The sequence below is a fragment of the Mercenaria mercenaria genome, chromosome 7, assembly GCF_021730395.1.
Source record: "Mercenaria mercenaria strain notata chromosome 7, MADL_Memer_1, whole genome shotgun sequence".
Lineage (NCBI taxonomy): Eukaryota > Metazoa > Mollusca > Bivalvia > Venerida > Veneridae > Mercenaria > Mercenaria mercenaria.
In genome coordinates this window covers 71,372,187-71,395,143 of record NC_069367.1, presented here as the reverse complement: position 1 = coordinate 71,395,143, position 22,957 = coordinate 71,372,187, and the positions used below count along the sequence as shown (strand labels likewise).

The 22,957-nt window shown below is 35.7% G+C and overlaps 1 protein-coding gene across 1 annotated transcript; it reads right to left on the bottom strand.

The window, feature by feature from the left end:
* Window positions 1-7,319: 7,319 nt before the first annotated feature.
* LOC123553948 (phosphatidylinositol 3,4,5-trisphosphate 5-phosphatase 1-like) lies at window positions 7,320-22,928 on the bottom strand. The gene is made up of 9 exons (XM_053547266.1): window positions 22,922-22,928; window positions 21,303-21,459; window positions 19,177-19,317; window positions 17,936-18,029; window positions 16,278-16,355; window positions 12,343-12,489; window positions 11,075-11,204; window positions 8,583-8,780; window positions 7,320-7,543 (listed from the first exon to the last, which is right to left on the bottom strand). The coding sequence occupies exons 1-9, from the start codon at window positions 22,926-22,928 to the stop codon at window positions 7,335-7,337; spliced, it is 1,161 nt and encodes a 386-aa protein (XP_053403241.1). The 3' UTR covers window positions 7,320-7,334.
* Window positions 22,929-22,957: the final 29 nt, after the last annotated feature.

Below are 22,957 nucleotides of genomic sequence, written 5' to 3'. Positions count from 1 at the left end.
CACATGTCACAGTTGCCGTATCTAAGTAGAAGGTACCTTCAACTGTATCAAGAACAGCCGTTCCATGCACAATTGTGGGCGGGTCACCACAAACTGAATGTAATAAAAAGTACAAATTGCTATATGATCTCTATGTTAGAACTGCTATGATGTTTCACGAAGCCTGTAAGTGTGCTGCATGTTATCCTGCATAATGTACAAATAAATCGTTTCAATGAATATAGATTAAACTATATAATGGTTATAAAGATTGAATGTTTTAAAATGACATATTAGCAATTTATGTTCCTGCTATAAAGTGTTCAGAAATGTCAGTAATGAAGTTCACAGTGTTACTGGTATATAAGCTATCAATGAATCAAATTATTTTGTGATTATGTTTAATTTTTATTTTATATATTAGTAGTGTTATATAACAGTCCGACTATATAGCTAGGAGTTGTAAAGCTCATGTGTTAATATATAATTTCTACATGATAAAGATATGCACACTGCACACTTTTAATCTTTTTAATCAGATAAAATTTCTTTAAATGTCAAACTTCACCTTTAACAGAGAAAGGTAAAATACTTACCAATACGGTCACATGTCACGGTGCTCCAGGATCCATCTGCGGTACAAACAACTGTCGTGTTCGCACTCTGGTGACCAGTTTCACATGTCACAGTTGCCGTATCTAGGTAGAAAGTGCCACCGACTGTATCAAGTAATGCAGTTCCATACACAATTGTGGGTGGATCACCACAAGCTGCCCGGAATAAAACAGTATACATTATGTAACACAATGATAGCTCTCGGGTCAGTTTTCAGTTAATTAATCATTATCCGTGTATTTTATCCGTTACTGATTCTGATAATTTTCACAAATAATACTCATTTTGTTAACATGTATAGGTCTTTGTTGACCAGTATTTACTACTCTAGCAAATTTCGTAACATCGGAATGTTTTATCCATTAAATTTTGGCCGAAATGACTTTGTTTACTTTTATTACCGGTCAGATATCACGAAGTACTCAACAGAAATTGAGTCAGTTAGCCTTAATTATTTTGTTATTGTTTTCGATGGAAGTTTCATTTTATGGTCTGAAATGTTATTATTACTTTGTTTACCTGCTCAGCATGTTGTTGTTGATTACAATTCACTTAAATACGTTGTTTGTTTCAGTACCAGTTATTTTTTACGAAAATACCCAAATGGTGATTGATTCTACATCTCTTGTTTATGGTTATATGAATACATTATGAACGTTTTGAAAAATGCTATGAATATTTTGAAATACAAACATGTTATGAAAAATGCTTAGAAGAGAGGTAATATTACTTAAAACAGATCAACTATTTATACGTAAATATGTTACTATCTATAGCAGTGGATATTTTCCAATAACATTTCGAACGCCATTGTCTCATTTGTGTTATTATGTTTGTCAAATATTGTTGTATCTCAATAAAACAAAATAAACATTTAAATGGTAAATTATTCAAATAAAATATAACAATGTTAGTAACTGGACTTCAATTTATTGAGCACACTAATAAGCCATTACATGCAGTCTGGTGCTGGTCGCAATATTGAAAGTAGTGTCATTTGTTTGAAGGTGACATTTGTAGTGTAATATGCGGGTCCGACTTTATAGCTAGGCACGATGTAGTAACTGAACTCTTAATTCTAAATACATGTACTTTTTGAATGTACTGAAACACTGAAAAACCTTCGACGATTTTAGCAGATACAATGTTTAATGCGTTCCACGCTATCTTGAACAGAGAAAAGTAAAAGGTATACCAATACGGTCACATGTCACGGTACTCCACGATCCATCAGCGGTACAAATAATTGTCGTGTTTGCAGTCTGATAACCGGCTTCACATGTCACAGTTGCCGTATCTAAGTAGAAAGTTCCATCAACTGTATTAGGAACAGCAGTTCCATATACAACTGTAGGCTGATTACCACAATCTGAATGGAATAAAAACATTAGATTAATCGTAACTGAAAAGGAAATAGTTTTTAAAAAATCAGTAAAATATCCAGAAATATTGCGATATTAATATGTGACTACAGTGAGCATTCTGTCAATAATGACACAATTATAACCATAATGGCTAAAGTGACATTGTGAAATTATGGGAGCTAATTAGATCAGAGGGAATATATTGACGTTTATTTTCCTTTCTAACCAGAAATATACACCGCTATTTAATGGCAATGTGAGAACTCACGGATGTTCCGCCGTAGTCTCTAAAGTTAATCTGTTTCTATGTATAGTAGTGTATAACACTCAATACCTCTTTTTTCTGTTATTATCTCTGTCAAATTTTGTCACATCTTAATGAAATTGGACGCACCATTTAATGTTCATTGTTTTTAAATAACATTTTACAACTTTAACAGTTGGACGTATATTATTTCAGCAAACTATAAGAAGACACATTTAGCAAATATGTTTCTATTATAGTGTGTTTAGAAATGTCAATAACGAAGTTCATAGTGTTGTCGATACATAAGCTATCGATGAATAATCCCATTCTGTGGTTGCGATATTTATAGTGTAAATACAAGTCCAACGATATAGCTAGGCGCAATGTCATAAGGGACACAAAGTTCTCAGTGCTTTGCGAAATGTATAAGTAGTTATACCGTTTTCATCTATAAACTATAAGTAAAATATTCAAACCTTTCCTTTTCAAGCACAGGAAATTTCTTAAAACCTTAAATTTCATCTTCAGCAGGAAAAGATATAATATTATATCTTTTACCAATACGGTCACATGACGCATTGCTCCAGGATCCATATGAGGAACAAACAACTGTCGTGTTCGCGCTCTGGTAACCAGTTTCACATGTCACAGTTGCCGTATCTAAGTAGAAAGTACCTCCAACTGTATCAAGAACAGCCGTTCCACGCACAATTGTAGGTGGGTCACCACAAACTGAATTTAATTGAAAGTATACATTGCCATATGATGTCTATGTTAGAACCGCCCGAATGTTTCGTTAAATCCTGGAAGAGTGGTATCTGCATGTTATCTGGCACATTGTACAAATAAATATTCTCAATGAATATAGATTAAACTATTTAATGGTCTTTTTATTTAAATAAAATACCGGAAATACCATTTTAACAAATTGACGTTAATCTATTGAAGAAAAACAAAAAGTCGTTACATGTTTGCTTTTTAGTACTGGTCAAAATGTGAAAAGTAGTGCCATCTGTTTTTTTGAATGTAAAATTGGTAGTAAACTAAGTGCCCTGCAGTAAACAGATACTCAGTTTGCAATGTCTTTTGAAATGTATAGGTGTTTAATGATTTTCAAATATACTAAAATGATGCAAATTTATGACGATTTTAGCAGATACAATTTCTTAATATAGGTAATAAGGTACAGTTACCTGCCCTTTTTACCCAACTAAAGGAAGTGTATCCGAGAGAAAGGAGGACCCACATTTCTTGATAGACTTGTTTGAAAATATATGTACTGAGCTTGTGAAAGTAACCAAATTTTATATAGCTGAGGTAAATGAAGAGAAAGCTGTAAAAAATGCTGGAAAATCATGATTTCGTTTACAAATTTCTGTCTGCGGATTTGTACAAAAAGTAGGATTGACAGCTTCATTTTGGTAAAATGCAATACATTATTTATTCTGATAGATGAAAGGAGAAAAGAAGCAGGTCAAAATAGCACTTAAAATGCATTTCCTGTTTCTCTCAGATAGATTTATTTTAGAAAAGATATTTGCTTTTGACTCTAAAACATTGTGCCAAAGCATTGCATTAGTACATTCGTATGTAGCTCTATGGATAATTAATAGTATTTAGTGGCAAATACGTTATAAACCATCTTAGACAGAGCAAGGTAAAAAATATACCAATGCGGTCACATAGCACGTTACTCCATGATCCATTTGCGGTACAAATAATTGTGTTGGCGCTCTGGTACCCAGCTTCACATGTCACAGTTGCCGTATCTAAGTAGAAAGTGCCACTAACTGTATCAGGAACAGCTGTTCCATGCATGATTGTGGGCGGGTCACCACAATCTGTATGCAGAAATAAAACGTGACCGTTATAGTAATAAACAAACAAATTCGACGAATTGGTATCCCCCGCCGAATGGGTTTGTGGTGAAGAATAGCAAAGGAATATACCCCGCAAAAAGTTAAGGATGTTACTAGGAATGAAATAATTCATTCATTTCGTTACATTTGAACTGGGGAGGGGTGTGTGTGTGTGTGTGTGTGTGTGGTGGGGGCGGGGGTGTTACAAGTTCACATGTTGATAAATATTGATGGAATTTCTTGAAAAAATTAAAAACATTTTAAGAGGCGTGAGGGGTGATCGGGTGAGGGTAAAAATCTTCACATGTTGAAAATAAATATTGATCGAGAATAAAAATTAAAAAATTAGTTGGTGGTGGGGGTATTTTGATCGGGGTGATGAGGGTGACTGGGTGGAAGAGCTAGGTGGGGTGGAGGGTACAACTTTGCATGTTGATGAATATTCATATTCTTTAAAAAGAGAAATGAAAAAAATGTGGAGTAGGGGATGGTGAAGGTGTGACCAGGGATATGAGGGTGACCAGGTGTGGATACACAATTTCACATGTTGATAATAAATGTTCATGGGAAAAAATGAAAGAAGTTTAATTCAATTCTACCAACAATTGGTTAGTTTTTATGTACAAAATTGTGGATTTTTAAACAGTTAAAGGACAATAACTGAAGTACAATAACTCTGAAGTTAATCAAGAGATCCTGACGCAATTGTGTGTGCACTACCACATTATGATGATCTAAATTCAATCTAAGTTCATAGTTTTGGGTCAAATATGTCACAAGTTATAAAGCAGTAATTGTCATATTTATAGTACCCTATATAGTTAACACGAGAAACTACTTAGGGCCATAACTCTGGTGTTATTTGAGCAATTTGACTGAAACTTGACGGACCGCATTTTCCTTAGTGGTAAACATGTACATGAAGTTTGTTTCAAGTATTCTGATCTACTTCCTAAATATGGCTCCAGACGGAAGGACGCACGGACGGACGGACAACGCCAAAACTATATCCCTCCGCCTTCAGTGAGGGATAAAAACAAATCAAGTTAGTAGAATGTTGCCAAGGAGCACTTAAAAATGTCGGAATTCTTGTAGACTGCGGTGACAATTTCTGCTAATAATTGCACACCTCATGCAATAATGGTCTGAGCGCTATTGCAAAATTAGGTGTGCTACCATGACCAGAACGTTTATAGACATTTATTCTCACTACCATGTATAAACATTGCTATGTTATGTTAACGTTAGAACGCACGGAAATTCCGCCTGGACCTGGTATAAATGAAGGATACAATCCTTTTACGATTGAAGCAGATATTTTAAAGCGATATACCCAATATCTAACAGGGAAAGATAAAACATTTACCAATACGGTCACATGTCATGGTGCTCCAAGATCCATACGCTGTACAAATAATAGTCGTGTTCATGCTCTGGTAACCAGTTTCACATGTCACAGTTGCCGTTTCTAGGTAGAAAGTGGCATTGACTGTATCAGGAGCAGTCGTTCCATGCACAATTGTAGGTGGGTAACCGCAGTCTGAATGGAATTAACAAGTAAATAATGCTACATTATTGTATATGTTGGAAGAAATATGTATTCGTTGCTATAACACCTGAAAGTCAGATTGCATGGATGTTCCACCAGGGCCTTGAAGATTGCTAATTGGATAATATACAAAAACAAACTAAAATGATTCAGGAAAATAAATTCTGAGAAAGGCTTAAGGATATATCGACCAGGGTCTTTCTGGAATAACCGTCAATAGAGCGAAGATTTGATTTTTAAACGGACATATTAGCAAATATGTTCCTGCTATAAAGTGTCCAGAAATTTCAGTAACAAAATTCACATAGTTACTGGTATAAAAGCTATCAATAAATCAAATTATTATGTGATTCCGACTATATAGCTAGGAGTTGTGTCGTAAATGGACCATAAAGTTGACAGAGCATTTTGTAGTCTTAATACATAATTTCTAAATTATAAAGATGTGTACACTTTTTATCCTTTTAAGCTGATAAATCTTCTTTAAATGTCAAACCTACCTTTAACAGAGGAAGATATACTATTTACTAATAAGGTCACATGTCACAGGAAAAGGTAAAATATATATACCAATACGGTCACATGTCACGTTGCTCCAGGATCCATCTGCAGTACAAATAATTGAAGTGTTCGTGCTCCCGTACCCAGTTTCACATGTCACAGTTGCCTTATCTAAGTAGAAGGTGCCACCGACTGTATCAAGAACAGCAGTTCCATACACAATTGTAGGTGGGTCAACACAAGCTAAATGGAATAAAACAGTATACATCGTTCTGTGGTGCTACTAGTATGTGATAGAATAAACAAGTATACACTGTTTTATGTCAAACGTAGAAGGTACGCATGTTCTGCCAGTGCCCGGAAGAGAGCTACCTGCATGCTATCTGGCACAGTGAGCAAATATTACTTGGACAGATCAATTGATTTTACGTTAATATGTTACTATTTATAGCAATGGATATTTCCCAATGACATTTCAAACGCAATTCTTCGTATTTGTGTTGTCATCTTTGTCAAATATTGTCATATCTCAATGTAAACAAGATAAACACTTTAACGGCCAGTTTATTCAAATAAAATATAACAATGTTAGCAATTGGACATTAATTCGTTGAACACAATAAAAAGTCATGACATGTGTGCAGTTTGGTGCTGGTCGCAATGTTGAAAATAGTGCCATTTGCTTTGTGAATGTGGAATTTATTGTGTAATATGCGGGTCCGACTCTATAGGTAGGCACCCTGTAGTAACTGAACTCAGAACTTTACAGTACATTTCAAAATGTGTAGTTTTGTTTTAGAATATTTTTTGATTGTTCTGCAGAACTGAAAATCTTTGACGATTTTAGAAGGTACATTCATACGATATATCTTATCTTGAACAGGGAAAAGTCAAAGATATACCAATGCGGTCACATGTCACGGTACTCCAGGATCCATGTTCAGTACAAATAATTGACGTGTTCGCACTCTGGTAGCCAGCTTCACATGTCACAATTGCCGTATCTAAGTAGAAAGTAGTAGCTGTGAATTAACTTGTCAAGTATTCCTCTTGTACAACTGACAGTGTCAACATTTTAATATGAATTGATTTCCTGATCTCAAGATAGGTTGATCAAAGTCTTTTCTCTTATCAGTCAGCTTGACATGACCTAAAGTACTTTCTATATGTTTTTTTTTTACTACGAGCAAACAACGCTTTTTCTCAAATAATTTTTGTTTTCATAAGTCTGAAATCATGAATAAAATTATGATTATACCTTTGAGACCAGCTTTCAGCGTGTTTACCCAATCCTTCTCTGTCATGGAGCTCTCCTGAGTACCGACAACATACATGTCATGGGGGATAACTCCTAGTACCCTGTCCCGACATTTACCCGCCCCTGTACACTTCAACCAAGTGCTTAAACTTTGGTTAAGTGAGGCATCACCTACAAATCATAAAGTGTTTCTTTTTAGTTTTGCAGAATTGGTTAAGGTGTATATTCAACACATACATATGTCTTTAAATACTGTGAAAATTGCTATCATTCAACATGAACTCATTTTCATGGTTCTATCAACCAATGACATTGCCAAAATATTATACCTATGAAATTAAATGATTTCAGAGTAACACCTGAAGGCACACCTGAATTAGCTAATCATCAGCTTAGGCTTATTTATTGCTAACAATACAAATCTTCACTGTCTTGTGAGAAAAGGAAGCAAATAACATGAATGGGTTAACATGTTTATTTGTTTTAGCTGGGTAAATTTAGAAACATTATAGAAAGTGTAAATGTTTTCAGTTTTATAAAATTTCATACTAGATTAATATTTATCCAAGGTATGTTTGACATTTCAAAATGTTAAATCCAGGTATTGTTTTATTATCAAGAAAAAACTTTGCAATGCCATCATTTCCAGCAGGTCAAACAAAGATGCATCATCAACTTTAACACAGAATATTTTCAATACTTTAAAGTTTTCTAGCAAACCTGGTGTAATGGCACTAGGGGTATACGGAAACTAGGTGTGTCATTATGGTCAGAAGTCATACCCTAGTAACTTACTGACCATTTATTATCATATATATTGATAATAAGATTACTGTAAGAATATAATGACTAATCCAGAGTTGGTAAGTGTGCAAATACCATCCAAGCAAGTCACTTGGTATGTGAATTTAATGTGACTTTGTTAGTATTCACAGAAAGTTATAAAATACCTATATGAACATACCCATATTCCATGTACCAACAATAACACCTATATGAACATACCCATATGCCATGTACCAACAATAACACCTATATGAACATACCCATATTCCATGTACCAACAATAACACCTATATGAACATACCCATATTCCATGTACCAACAATAACACCTATATGAACATACCCATATTCCATGTACCAACAAGAACACCTATATGAACATACCCATATTCCATGTACCAACAAAAACACCTATATGAACATACCCATATTCCATGTACCAACAAAAATTGAGATCTGATCAATCTCGGTCTCAGTTGAGTGCATGTTCTTCATCTGTCGAATCTGAAGGCAGAAGTTTTCTCGTGCGTGAGGGTCAGCAAATATGTATGTCTGTTTCTTCTTGCCATCAAGTATAACATCCAAAATACATTTGTCTTTAGTACATTTGATTAAATGGAGTACTGAAAAGGATAATACAGTAAAAACACTTTAGTGGAAACTAGATTTTCTGAGCTTATAAGAACACTTTGAATACTTTTTAGTATTTATTAGCTTTTTCAACCTCAATTGTGAAGAAAGATTTAACCTTTAGCCAGCTGGCGGCAAGTGATTCTGCCTTTGTGACCAGTGCAGACCATGATCAGCCTGCACTTCCTTGCAGTGCAGGCTGATGTTTGCTATTCAGTCTGTAAGTTTTCAATGAACATCCCTTCGAACAGTAAATGGTATTGCCCAAATTGAATGATGGACCAGTCCACTTTAGAAATTTAGCAGGCTAAAGGTTAAGCATACTCTGATCATGCTCAAGCCTGCTACCTTGGCAAAACTAGATCATAGCCCTTAAGTTGGATAGAAACCCACCACTTTTTCTCACACCTTGTTTGCAAATGAATTTAAACAGTAAATATGTACTTGCACATTTGATACTACCCTCTAAAATTGATTTATATGAAAAACAACATCTAGGGAGTTCCATGAGAATGCTCTGAATAGTTATCAATTTCTTAGATTTCAATGTCAAACATTTAATTGCAGACAAACTGAATAGAAATGATGATGGTCTTCAGTAAAGATCAATAATTCTCTAACGGATTAATGTCAGTATTTTACTAATATTTTAACTTTGAGCATGATTGTATGAGCGCTATGACATAAATGCAGAGAAATTATGTAATATCTGATATCTCTAATGCACAGATTTCTGCTCATTGATTTCTAATAGCACTCTCTCGTGTTCTATAAATAGAACATACAGCAGTAATACCATAATGCAATGCGCAATTTGCGGACAAGGGAGCATTTTCTATATATATATAACGAATCATCAACTATCTGGGAATTAAAAAAGTAACACGCCACCTGTATAAAATTGTCGCATCTGTTAACAGAATAAATAAAAGAGATGAAACTATAAATAACTAATTAAAGAAATATATCGGAACGAATGTAAGGAATATACAAAATATACAGACATATTATTTTAACAAAACGATTCAAAACGGGCCTACTATTATTATATACTACTGAAATCTCATCAGAAGAACTGTTTACAGTCGTATTAACAAATTACAATATTTTCGAATGCGACACACTGAAGAACATTTGTGGTTGAAACTTTTAATGCTAAATCATATTGATTCATGACGTTCAAAGAATGTATTAGCAAAATTAAAATCATAACTACAATAACTGCATGTATTTCACTTTAAACAATTGATTCACACACAAACGTAAATTTGATTATGATCCCCGACATTTCCTTATTAATAATACATAATAAAACATGTTTATTATCAGATAACATCTAAATATTACTATCAAAAGTCAGATATCTATAATTTATTAATGTCACACTAAGGGGTCATTTGTAATAAAACACAACATATGTATATCACAGAGGTGTTAATTGTTTCAACGAATAACTGAATATGTGGCCAAAAATAATAATGTGTATGACAGTTTACTTTAAAATATTCATGTTTTTCATCACATTTCGAAATTTCGATGAATTTAAATTATTCGATCATAAGATTTCTTTTTACATTCACAGATAGATGTATTAAATTTATAAATACTTAAAACAGAATTGTTTTTTACAAAAATAAAATGTTAATATAATTATGACGGTAACTAGGAAGAACAATTAATTTGCTAATTAGCTAAATCTGTGAATACATTTTTGTTTTAAATAACGCTTTCTATTTGGTATTAATACATTTTCCAAATTATTCTATTTTTTCTAAATGTTCTTTTTTAAAACTGGATGCGTCACAAAATGAACAGAATAATATACTAATCACCCATTCATACATATATATTGATGAAAAAGTGGTATGTTATATCTAACATGGATATAAAATAAAGAGTTTCTCGGCTAGTTTTGTGGAATAAAAACTGAAGAAAAAATATTTGTTTGCGATGTGCAGACTAGAAACCTGAACAAAAATAACGAAATAAAGGCAAAATTTATGGTTTACTTATGCTATTGTATAATGAATGCACGAGTTGTTTGTCCGCAAATTGAGTCTTGTGCTATTTTTAGACAGCAGACCTTATCGGTGACGTCACAGATCCTTACATACGAGAGTGTGCTATTAGTTGCTATGCACAGAAACAGCAGAAACAGAGATGTTGGAAGATTATAACATAACTATTCACATGTATACATGAATACATTAACCATACACTACAATAGAACAGAAGGAAATTTCCCGTAAAACATGGATTAAAGCCAATTAACAATATTTTGACATACTTCTGTCATGAGATATTGTGTTGGTTCCAAGAGTCTCCTTTCCAGTCTGTTTGAGTATTGAGTATTTTCCATTCTGTAAGTCCACAGTCAGTGTAAGTTTATTAGATTTCCCATGTTTCACCTTTCTAACCTGAATGAAAAGGAAATTACTTTGTCATTTCACTTACTAAAAAGGCAAATATATATCCAGTTAATGTCAGAGAAATTTTATAGCTTAAATACCTGAGTGAAAAGGAAATTAATAAGTCATGAAAAACAATATAACATGACAATGCACTTTCATACTTCATTAAATAAAGAGAAAAATTAACCTACACCACTCTAAAGATAATTTACAAGAGCATTGCCTACAGGTGCCATCGCTCGTATGCAAGTGCTGGACAATATGTAAGAAAAGAGTTATAGTTCAGATTTTCTAAGTATAAATAGGGCCATAATTCTAACAAAATGCATATCAGAGTTATGGGTCTTGACCTACATAGTCCTCTAATGATGATAAACAAGTGTGCAAAAGTGTCAAAGCTGTAGCTTTTATAGTTTTTGAGAAAAGGTGAACCTGAACAAAAATTTTAACCAATAAACTAAAATTTTCTAAGTATAAAAAAAGGCCATAATTCTGACAAAATGCAAATCAGAGTTAAAGTTCTTTGCCTACTTAGTCCCCTAATGATGGAAAACAAATGTGCAAAGTTTCAAAGCTGTAGCTCTAACAGTGTTTGAGAAAAGGTGGACCTAAACAAAAAATTTAACCAACACTGACGCAGACACAGATGCCGACAATACCTTGTAGGCTTTTCAACAATCAGACGAGCTAAAAACCAAAGTCAAATATGGCAGAAACGGAATTTCTGACCTGAGAGAGGAACTGGCAGTGAGCTTTTATTTTCAGAACTGAACAGATATACTGCTAATATAAAATAATTAGGCACATCCCTGGCTGCTATGATAAAGACTTTTATCAACAGCTTAGATATTGCAGCTGTCATTCCTCTTTAGGAGGACCATATTGATTAATACTGGTGCAATTGAAGAATTTGTTCCTTCAGACTTGATCGTATTTCTCAGTTTACTCATGCCCACAATCCATAGAAAATAAAAATATAGTTACCCACCATTGAGTAACTTCCTCACAAGTCAGAGGTACCATACAACTTCATTATTTTGTTAACAGGTTTTGTCTCAAGCAAAACTGTCACAAAAAACACAACCAACTGAACTAATCAAACATAATCAAAACACAATACCAAAACATAAAATAAACATTTTACCTCAAATTTGCTTTGTGGAATGTATGGTCTGTAAGTGGAGGCCAGAAAGGGGCCACTTGTGATTCCATTTTCACAGTAAACCCCGTCAGGAGGGTCCAGATATTCATAATCTGATGGCAGTGATGCAAGCTGTATCGTTTCCTGTGCCTGAAATTCAAAATTTAAATCATGTACTCTAGAAATATTTAGGAAGGATTAATTTTCACTTTTTCACATTTATGATTCTTTCCCAAGAGTAAGACCTCACGAACACTCAGATTGTAATTTCTTCATTGAGGAAGTCTATGGCTTATATGACAATGATACAGTGTGTTATTTAACTATTTTTGATTTTCATGAAAATTTGGTTGCATGTAAATATGTGACATTGATATAGAACTGTGTGATATTTTCAGCAATTCTTTCCACAGGCTTTTTTATTATGTAGATTTGTATACAGTAAAGTAAGGCAAATACAATATTATTATCTATACATTCAAACATCCAAATATGACAACTTTATCTCCTATGTTTATCATTATTTTTTTACTGCAAAGCAATGTTAATCAGGCAAACTTTTTTCCAAAAATGTCAACTCTACTCAATGGCATTAAATTGAAACTGAAACTGAAACTGGTTTATTTGCTTAAACGCCTATTTCTACATTTAAAACATATTCAATGGCGTTTTACAATACAAGTTGAAATAAAATATTAAATATAAAATATTTTAAATAAGATTAATTAAAACGAATCAAAATAGCAATTATTAATTTAAAGTCAATGATAATACTATATTTTAAAATACTACTAACATACAATTATCACAGACAAACATTAAATTTCTATCACTGTCACCAGCATCATTGTTTAAAACTCAGTCAAAACTTAGAATAATGCAAAGTAGTCTCTGAAGAAATGCGTTTTCAACCTTTTCCTAAAGCAGTCAATTGAAGAACTTTGTCTGATGTTCAACGGCAAATTGTTCCACAACTTTGGCCCTATAGTACTAAATTATAATATATTCTTAATATCTGTGAAATAGACATTTCTAAAGCACTTAATCCACCAGCAGGTATTAAGCAGATAACAACTGACTTTAAATATGAAACATTTTTTGAACTGAGAAAAACATTTGTCTTAAGCAACCATTTTTAATTCCTCCCAGGTTTTTGTTCAAAATTTCATTTGTTTTCAGCTTTGTCTAAGGCAACCAGTGACTGATGAAATTCACTAATCTTTGTTTTTGCTGGATCTCTAAATTGCATTTCACACTCAGTGCCACAGCGCCCAATAAATTACATGTTCTGCTTTAATTAAATAACAGAAAGCACAACAGTGTATGACTTTAACCTTAAGGTTGCTGGCAGCAAGTGGTTTTGCCTTTGCGACCAGAGCAGACCAAGATCAGCCTGCTGGCAGCAAGTTTGCCTTTGCGACCAGAGCAGACCAAGATCAGCCTGCTGGCAGCAAGTGGTTTTGCCTTTGCAGCCAGAGCAGACCAAGATCAGCCTGCTGGCAGCAAGTTTGCCTTTGCGACCAGAGCAGACCAAGATCAGCCTGCTGGCAGCAAGTAGTTTTGCCTTTGCGACCAGAGCAGACCAAGATCAACCTGCTGGCAGCAAGTAGTTTTGCCTTTGCGACCGGAGCAGACCAAGATCAGCCTGCTGGCAGCAAGTGGTTTTGCCTTTGCAACCAGTGCAGACTAAGATCAGCCTGCTGGCAGCAAGTGGTTTTGCCTTTGCGACCAGAGCAGACCAAGATCAGCCTGCTGGCAGCAAGTAGTTTTGCCTTTGCAACCAGTGCAGACCAAGATCAGCCTGCTGGCAGCAAGTGGTTTTGCCTTTGCAACCAGTGCAGACCAAGATCAGCCTGCTGGCAGCAAGTGGTTTTGCCTTTGCGACCACAGCAGACCAAGATCAGCCTGCTGGCAGCAAGTGGTTTTGCCATTGCGACCACAGCAGACCAAGATCAGCCTGCTGGCAGCAAGTGGTTTTGCCTTTGCAACCAGTGCAGACCAAGATCAGCCTGCTGGCAGCAAGTGGTTTTGCCTTTGCGACCACAGCAGACCAAGATCAGCCTGCTGGCAGCAAGTGGTTTTGCCTTTGCAGCCAGAGCAGACCAAGATCAGCCTGCTGGCAGCAAGTTTGCCTTTGCGACCAGAGCAGACCAAGATCAGCCTGCTGGCAGCAAGTAGTTTTGCCTTTGCGACCAGAGCAGACCAAGATCAACCTGCTGGCAGCAAGTAGTTTTGCCTTTGCGACCGGAGCAGACCAAGATCAGCCTGCTGGCAGCAAGTGGTTTTGCCTTTGCAACCAGTGCAGACCAAGATCAGCCTGCTGGCAGCAAGTGGTTTTGCCTTTGCGACCAGAGCAGACCAAGATCAGCCTGCTGGCAGCAAGTAGTTTTGCCTTTGCAACCAGTGCAGACCAAGATCAGCCTGCTGGCAGCAAGTGGTTTTGCCTTTGCAACCAGTGCAGACCAAGATCAGCCTGCTGGCAGCAAGTGGTTTTGCCTTTGCGACCACAGCAGACCAAGATCAGCCTGCTGGCAGCAAGTGGTTTTGCCTTTGCAACCAGTGCAGACCAAGATCAGCCTGCACATCTGTGCAGGCTGATCATGGTCTGCACTGTTCGCTATTCAGTCAGTAAATTTTCAGATTTTCAGTGAACACCCCTTTGAATAAGAAGTGGTACTGCCGAAATTGAATGATGGACCAGTCCATTCTAGAAATTTAACAGGGTAAAGATTAAGTATTAGAGATACCAAAAAATTAGAATTTCATTAAGATTTCCAATTTACCAAACATTGACCTGACACCACTTTCTGCAGCTGATACATTCATTATATAAGCTTTATAAATTTCTTCTTTTTTTTTTTTGAGAGGGGGAGGAGGGGTTTAACGTCGCACCGACACAATTTTAGTAATAAATTTCTAATCTGGAAACATAAATAAACAATTGTAAGTAAATGTTTTCCCTGTCTTGAGAGAAAACAAGAGCTGTCTCCGTAGGATGACACATGCCCCCGATGGCACTTTGAATGAATAGTTATGGCCGATGTTAGAGTTTAGGACCTTTGACCTACGGAGCTGGGTCTTGCGCGCGACACATCGTCATACTGTGTCACACATTCATGCATAGTTATTTTAAAATCCATGCATGAATGACAAAGATATGGACCGGACATGCCCATCAATGCACTATCATGAAAAATGATCTTTAACGTCTAAGTGTGACCTTGACCTTTGAGCTACGGACCTGGGTCTTGCACACTGCACGTCGTCTTACTGTGGTACACATTCATGCCAAGTTATTTGAAAATCCATCCATCGATGACAAAGATATAGACCGGACACGCCCATCAATGCACTATCCTTTAACGTCTAAGTGTGACCTTGACCTTTGAGCTACGGACCTGGGTCTTGCGCACTGCACGTCGTCTTACTGTGGTACACATTCATGCCAAGTTATTTGAAAATCCATCCATCGATGACAAAGATATGGACCGGACACGCCCATCAATGCACTATCCTTTAACGTCTAAGTGTGACCTTGACCTTTGAGCTACGGACCTGGGTCTTGCGCACTGCACGTCGTCTTACTGTGGTACACATTCATGCCAAGTTATTTGAAAATCCATCCATCGATGACAAAGATATGGACCGGACACGAAAATTGCGGACAGACCGACAGACCGACAGACCGACAGACTGACAGACCGACAGACAGACAGACGGTTCAAAAACTATATGCCTCCCTTCGGGGGCATAAAAAGTGCTTATCAGATTTAACTATATAATTGTAGTAATTTCAGTCTTCCTTGGTTGCTGATATTAAACCCTGATTCTATACAAAATGTTTAAACTTTTGTTCTGTATCAAAAGACAGTGTTATCAAGTGATCATCTTTTAGTCATTCCCTTTGGTGGTTTGACAGTAGAAGGATAATAGCAAACCTTTGTTTGTATGTTGAGAACTTCTGTTCGGACCTTTGACAACTGCTCTAGTAGGTTTGGTAATCCTGCACCAGATACCTGTAAAACAAAACAAATATAAGTTATAGGCAAGTTCATCAGATACATTTCACACAGTATAAAGTTATCTATTTTTCAAAATACTTAACAATTCCCATTTTTTGTACAATAAACGATATCTAAATTATAAGCCAGATTCAAGTACAGTTCCAGAAAATTCATGTACAGAACCCGATACCTGTAACAAGAATAAAAAAAATCATAAAAATTATATCTAAAACATAAGCTAGATCCATTCATAGCACCAGAAAATTCATGTACAGCATCAGAATCCGTTACACAAGAAAAATTCATGAACAGTACTGAACTTACATTATATGAAGCCTGGCTGGATAAAAATTTCCTCATTTCTCTTGTTCTAGTTTTTGCCACGGAAAAAAGTCCTTTTTTTTTTGTTTGTTAATATTTATAATTTCTAATTCTAACAGCTTTACTATCTTTCACATATTCAAACACCACTCCCATATTGCTCTTAAGCTTGAATTTATTTTAAACAAATAAAATTGAGGAAAGATGAAATTCCCTGTGCCTGTGACATTAGAAAATATCTCTTAACTGTCTTTGAATCAAGTGGTATACAGTTACCAAGACTAATACATGCAAAATCTATATACTCTAGAAATAACCACATCACTTTAGCAACCAAATATTTATTGTCGATTAATTTTCTATGAAACTGTCTGCTTAGTTTCTAGAGGATGTAATTGTTAACAATCATGCATTTAAGTAGATATTTAAGGTTAAAATGTCAATGAATTATTGATGAAAATCTAATGGCTTTTCTTTCCAAAAATGACTATTTCATAAAGGTGGTAGAAGTACTGATATATTGTTGATAATGAAAAAAATCTGATAATGGTGTTATCATGCTTCAAAAAGTGTTAAAGGTTTTCACACTTTTCAACAAAATGCCTGCATGCATGTTATAATTATAACACATTTACGTAATACCTACTAGCACATGTCATGATTAAAAATATAAACTGTGAGAATTTAACACAGGGAATTGAAACTTTCTTTCTGTTCCAAAAACATAAATATTTTAAGCAGAGAAATATCTTACACTATTCACCTCTATTTTACATACATGCATTGACTGTGAAATAATTTCACTGACACAAGATGCAGAGAATTTGACTAAAATGGCTATTTTGTTGGGACTAAAAATGGCTATTTTGTTGGGACTAAAAATGGCTATTCTGTTGGACCTTGGTTTTGTTTCTTTCAAAATTTGAGAAAAAAATATGATCACCAGAGACAGAAGCAACTAGACAATCCATGAAAATTAATTTCCAACAATGATCTGACAAACTGACATGAGTCAATTTTCATGACGGTTATTCAAATAAATGAGCAAAACCAGAGATGTCTGCAGACAACGAAGTTCACTGTGAAAAAATGAAAAGTATGAAAAAAGAACAATTTTGAGGGTGAGTTTGGTGACTAAAGAAATGAGCTTGCTGAGAGTTGTTTACAAAGTGTCTATACATGATGCATACATCAACTCAGATGGTACAGCAACAGCTCTTGTGACTTTTGTTACGACCAGCTAAAATGAGTAAATAATGCAGGTATATTACTCTGTATTTTGAGTCGAGTGTAGAATGCTTCTGACGGTCAACTCTTAGGAAATCGTTCAGAACGCTCATTTTCTTCATAAAACTGTCAAGCTCGCTGTAAATAAAAACCATACATATATTAAAGGTGTTTTTCTCAGTTGTTATGTGCATGTTCAGAACAATGGGTCAATTTGTACTACCAATGAACAATTTCTCTTGTAAGTACTACTGCACTTGCCCAAACAAGTAAATTATAGGTGAGCATTGGGCTGTCAAGAACCTTGTAAGTACGAAAACGTTGAAAGTTTCAAGTTTCAAACTCGTTGGCAATCAGCATAGTACAGACATACATAAATAAATACAACATATAAACAATACATCAAGTAGTTTAAAACAACATTATTTACAGATTTCAAGAATCAGTCATATATTCAAGGGTACTGTTTCTTTGTATAAAGCATCTTTGATATATTTTGCTATGTTATATAATCCTTAGTTTCTTATTCTGAGATGACATAAAACAATTAATATATTCATACAAGGTCAGGATATATACTGATTGCTGTAAAAATGCCATTATAATGACTGGTTTCAATCTCTTAAGTCATCAGACCTCTACCTTTGAAAAGCAAGGTATTTTCTACTGTTATCACCATTTTCACATTCTTGCAAAAACTCAGGTCACAGATACATTTTTAAACACTGACAAATATTCAGTTTGGTTACCAAAATTAAATTTATATAAATGCAAATAATTAATTTTCTATTAAAAATTACTGTTACTTATTAAACATCAAACTTTTTTCACTTAAATTGGGGCATGTGTCAGGGTATAGGACTTATTAAAATGGGGAGAAGGTGCGTTGGCAGCCAGGTAGCTGTCGGTAGAGCACCAGAACAGTATTCCGAGGCCTTGGGTTCGAGTTCTTGTCCGGCTGCACATTTTTCTCACCCTGTGACATTTGGGACCAACATGGGTCTGTGACTGAATATACTCCGAGATCATGTTTACTTTGTTCTCTGTCCCATTAGAAATTCGAGGACAAATTTCATAAACGGGGGAGTATGTCACCGTATAGGCCTTGATTTTTAAAACAGGGAAAAGGTGTGCAGGTGTTTGGGTAGCTCAGTCGGTAAAGCATCGCAACGGTATTCCAAGGCCCTGAGGTAGAGTCCCAGTCTAGCTGCACATTTTTCTCTACCTGTAACACATGTATTATCAAATGAATTCTCAATGAATTAGATAAAATCTTAAAACATACCTTTTAAGGCCACTTGCAGCTACCTCAAGTACTTTGGTAAACTCATGCAGTTCAGAATCACCAACATTCATTGACACAGAATCTTTCTTGTATCCCTGTTCCACATAGTCTTTCAAAGCTTTTGTAAACTCTGCATCACAGCTGTTACAAATAAAACAATTTTTCATTCAAATTGAAACCTTGTTGCACTACTTAGTTACAAATGTAACAATTGTAAATCTGGAATAACAGGCACTGTTAAAATCCACCTTGATAGAACAAGTGACATCCCAAAAGCCAGTTTGATAGAGCCACTGACATCCTAAAAGCCAGTTTGATAGAACAAGTGACATCCCAAAAGCCAGTTTGATAGAGCCACTGACATCCCAAAAGCCAGTTTGGTAGAGCCACTGACATCCCAAAAGCCAGTTTGATAGAACAACTGACATCCCAAAAGCCAGTTTGATAGAACAACTGACATCCCAAAAGCCAGTTTGGTAGAGCCACTGACATCCCAAAAGCCAGTTTGATAGAACAACTGACATCCCAAAAGCCAGTTTGGTAGAGCCACTGACATCCCAAAAGCCAGTTTGATAGAGCCACTGACATCCCAAAAGCCAGTTTGATAGAACAACTGACATCCCAAAAGCCAGTTTGATAGAGCCACTGACATCCCAAAAGCCAGTTTGATAGAACAACTGACATCCCAAAAGCCAGTTTGATAGAACAACTGACATCCCAAAAGCCAGTTTGGTAGAGCCACTGACATCCCAAAAGCCAGTTTGATAGAACAACTGACATCCCAAAAGCCAGTTTGATAGAGCCACTGACATCCCAAAAGCCAGTTTGATAGAGCCACTGACATCCCAAAAGCCAGTTTGATAGAACAACTGACATCCCAAAAGCCAGTTTGATAGAGCCACTGACATCCCAAAAGCCAGTTTGATAGAACAACTGACATCCCAAAAGCCAGTTTGGTAGAGCCACTGACATCCCAAAAGCCAGTTTGATAGAACAACTGACATCCCAAAAGCCAGTTTGGTAGAGCCACTGACATCCCAAAAGCCAGTTTGATAGAGCCACTGACATCCCAAAAGCCAGTTTGATAGAACAACTGACATCCCAAAAGCCAGTTTGATAGAGCCACTGACATCCCAAAAGCCAGTTTGGTAGAGCCACTGACATCCCAAAAGCCAGTTTGATAGAGCCACTGACATCCCAAAAGCCAGTTTGATAGAACAACTGACATCCCAAAAGCCAGTTTGATAGAGCCACTGACATCCCAAAAGCCAGTTTGGTAGAGCCACTGACATCCCAAAAGCCAGTTTGATAGAACAACTGACATCCCAAAAACCAGTTTGATAGAGCCACTGACATTCCAAAAGTCTGCTAGATAGAACCATTCACATCCCACAGTCAAGCTGGATAGAACAACTGATATCCTGAAAGTTAGCTGGACAGAACAACTGACATCCCACAAACAAGCTGGATAGAACCACTGACATCCCACAATCCAGCTGGATAGAATGACTGACATCCCTAAAACTAGCTAGACAGAACAACTGACATCCCACAATCCAAATGGAAAGATCACTGACATGATCCCAGGTAATCCAGCTAGATAGAACCACTGACATCCCACAATCCAGCTGGATAGAACCAGACATCCCTCAATCCAGCTGGATAGATCCACATATGTCTCAAAAGCCAGATGGATAGAACCATAGACAGCCAGCTGGATACCTTACTCATATGAAATAGTTCTACAACCCAAGTAGGGATTGAACATACAGCAACACCAGGTAAGTAATTTACAGACAACAACAACCAGACAGCCATGGAGACTATCACAACTAGGGCAGGAAGGTAGCACTTCATAATAAATGCATTTTGAAACTAATGTTATTGATAAATTTCATAATTACCATAGCAAAAGCTAAGTAGATCTTTTATCTTTTTAAGATCTTTATGCAAGCTAAATGAAATTATAACTTAATTTCAATTTTAAATTCCCTTTGACCCAAAAATCCTTTCTAAACATTAAAATTTGCTTCACTAAATATTTTTAAAGCTTAGTGTTATCAAGTTATACAGTTTTGTTTTGTATAATTACTGAGAAAACAATTATTGCAAAATACTAAACATACTTTTGAAGATTTAGTTTTGAAAAATTCTTTTCCAAATCAACTTCTCCCGTTTCAGAGTGGCCATTTTTCTTCTCAGTTGGTGTTGCCGGTGGACTAACCATAGGTGGTGGACATTCAAAATCTTCATCATCATCGTCGTCATCATCGTCATCATCATCTTCAACAAGAAAGATGCAAATATAAAAAAATATACAATATACATCTCTTGCTCTATTGCTATATATTTACTTGATGAACAGGAGCTAAAAACAAGAGCTGTCACAGGAGACAGCGTGCTCAACTATTTCGATGCTGGATAGTGAAACTGTGCACATCTGAGTGTTTAATGACTCCAATTGTGGATGAAGATATTGTACAATAGCCTGAGTCTATGTCAAAAATATCAACTTAAAGTAATAAGAGAGGTAAAGATAAAATGTATCAAAACACTATATAAGTATATCCTAAGCAAAAGGGGCATAATTCATTAAATATTGGTGCCAGAGTTATGCAGCTTGTGTCATATAGTGTGGGTGATGATGCTGAACAACTATCTTAAGTTTGAACCAAATCCATTCAGTAATAACAGAGACAGAGTGAAAGTGCATCAAAAGTTTAACCTAAAATTCTAAGTAAAAAGGGGGAATAATTAATGAAAAATTGGTGCCAGATTTATGCACCTTGTGTCATATGGTGTGGGTGATGATGTTGGACAACTAATTTCAGTTTGAATCAAATCCATTCAGTAATAACAGAGACAGAGTGAAAGTGCATCAAAACTTTAACCTAAAATTCTAAGTAAAAAGGGGAAATAATTCATGAAAAATTGGTTCCAGAGTTATGCACCTTGTGGCATATGATAAGGGTAATGATGCTGAACAATTGTTTAAGTTTGAATCAGATCTATTCAGTAATAACAGAGACAGAGTGAAAGTGCATAAAACTTTAACCTGAAATTCTAAGTAAAAAGGGGAATAATTCATGAAAAATTGAGCCAGAGTTATGCATCTTGTGTCATATGATGTGGGTGATGATGCTGAACAACTATTTTAAGTTTGAATCAAATCCATTCAGTAATAACAGAGGTTGAATGAAAGTGCACCAAAACTTTAACCTGAAATTCTAAGTAAAAAGGGGGCATAATTCATGAAAAAATGGTGCCAAAGTTATGCACCTTGTGTCATATGATGTGGATGATGATGTTGAACAACTATTTTAAGTTTGAATCAAATCCATTCAGTAATAACAGAGATAGAGTGAAAGTGCATCAAAACTTTAACCTGAAAATCTAAGTGAAAAGAGGGGATAATTCTTGAAATATTGGTGCCAGAGTTATGGCCCTTATGTCAGATGATGTGGATGATGATGAGGAATAAGTATTTCAAGTTTGAATCAAATCCATCTAGTAATTACAGAGATAAGTTGAAAAAAAAGAAAGTGCACCAAAACTTTAACCAAGGTGGGGACGCGGAAAGACGCCGACGCCGGGGCGAGTGATAGCTCTCCTTATACTTCGTATAGTCGAGCTAATTAAACAAAAGCTGTTTACAAAACACAAATGCCCCATTTGCAGCCTGCCAAATAAACTTGACCTTTTGAAATAATGAACCCCAAAATACAGGTCATGTACTGGCCTTTACCTATCATCCTTAGTAACAGTACTGGACTGCTACAGA

Coding starts and splice junctions, on each gene's coding strand:
- LOC123553948 (XM_053547266.1), bottom strand. Junction 18,030..19,176: donor GCTGCAAGTGGCCTTAAAAG/GTATGTTTTAAG, acceptor TTTTATTTACAG/CGAGCTTGACAGTTTTATGA. Junction 12,490..16,277: donor TTCTCAACATACAAACAAAG/GTTTGCTATTAT, acceptor TTTGAATTTCAG/GCACAGGAAACGATACAGCT.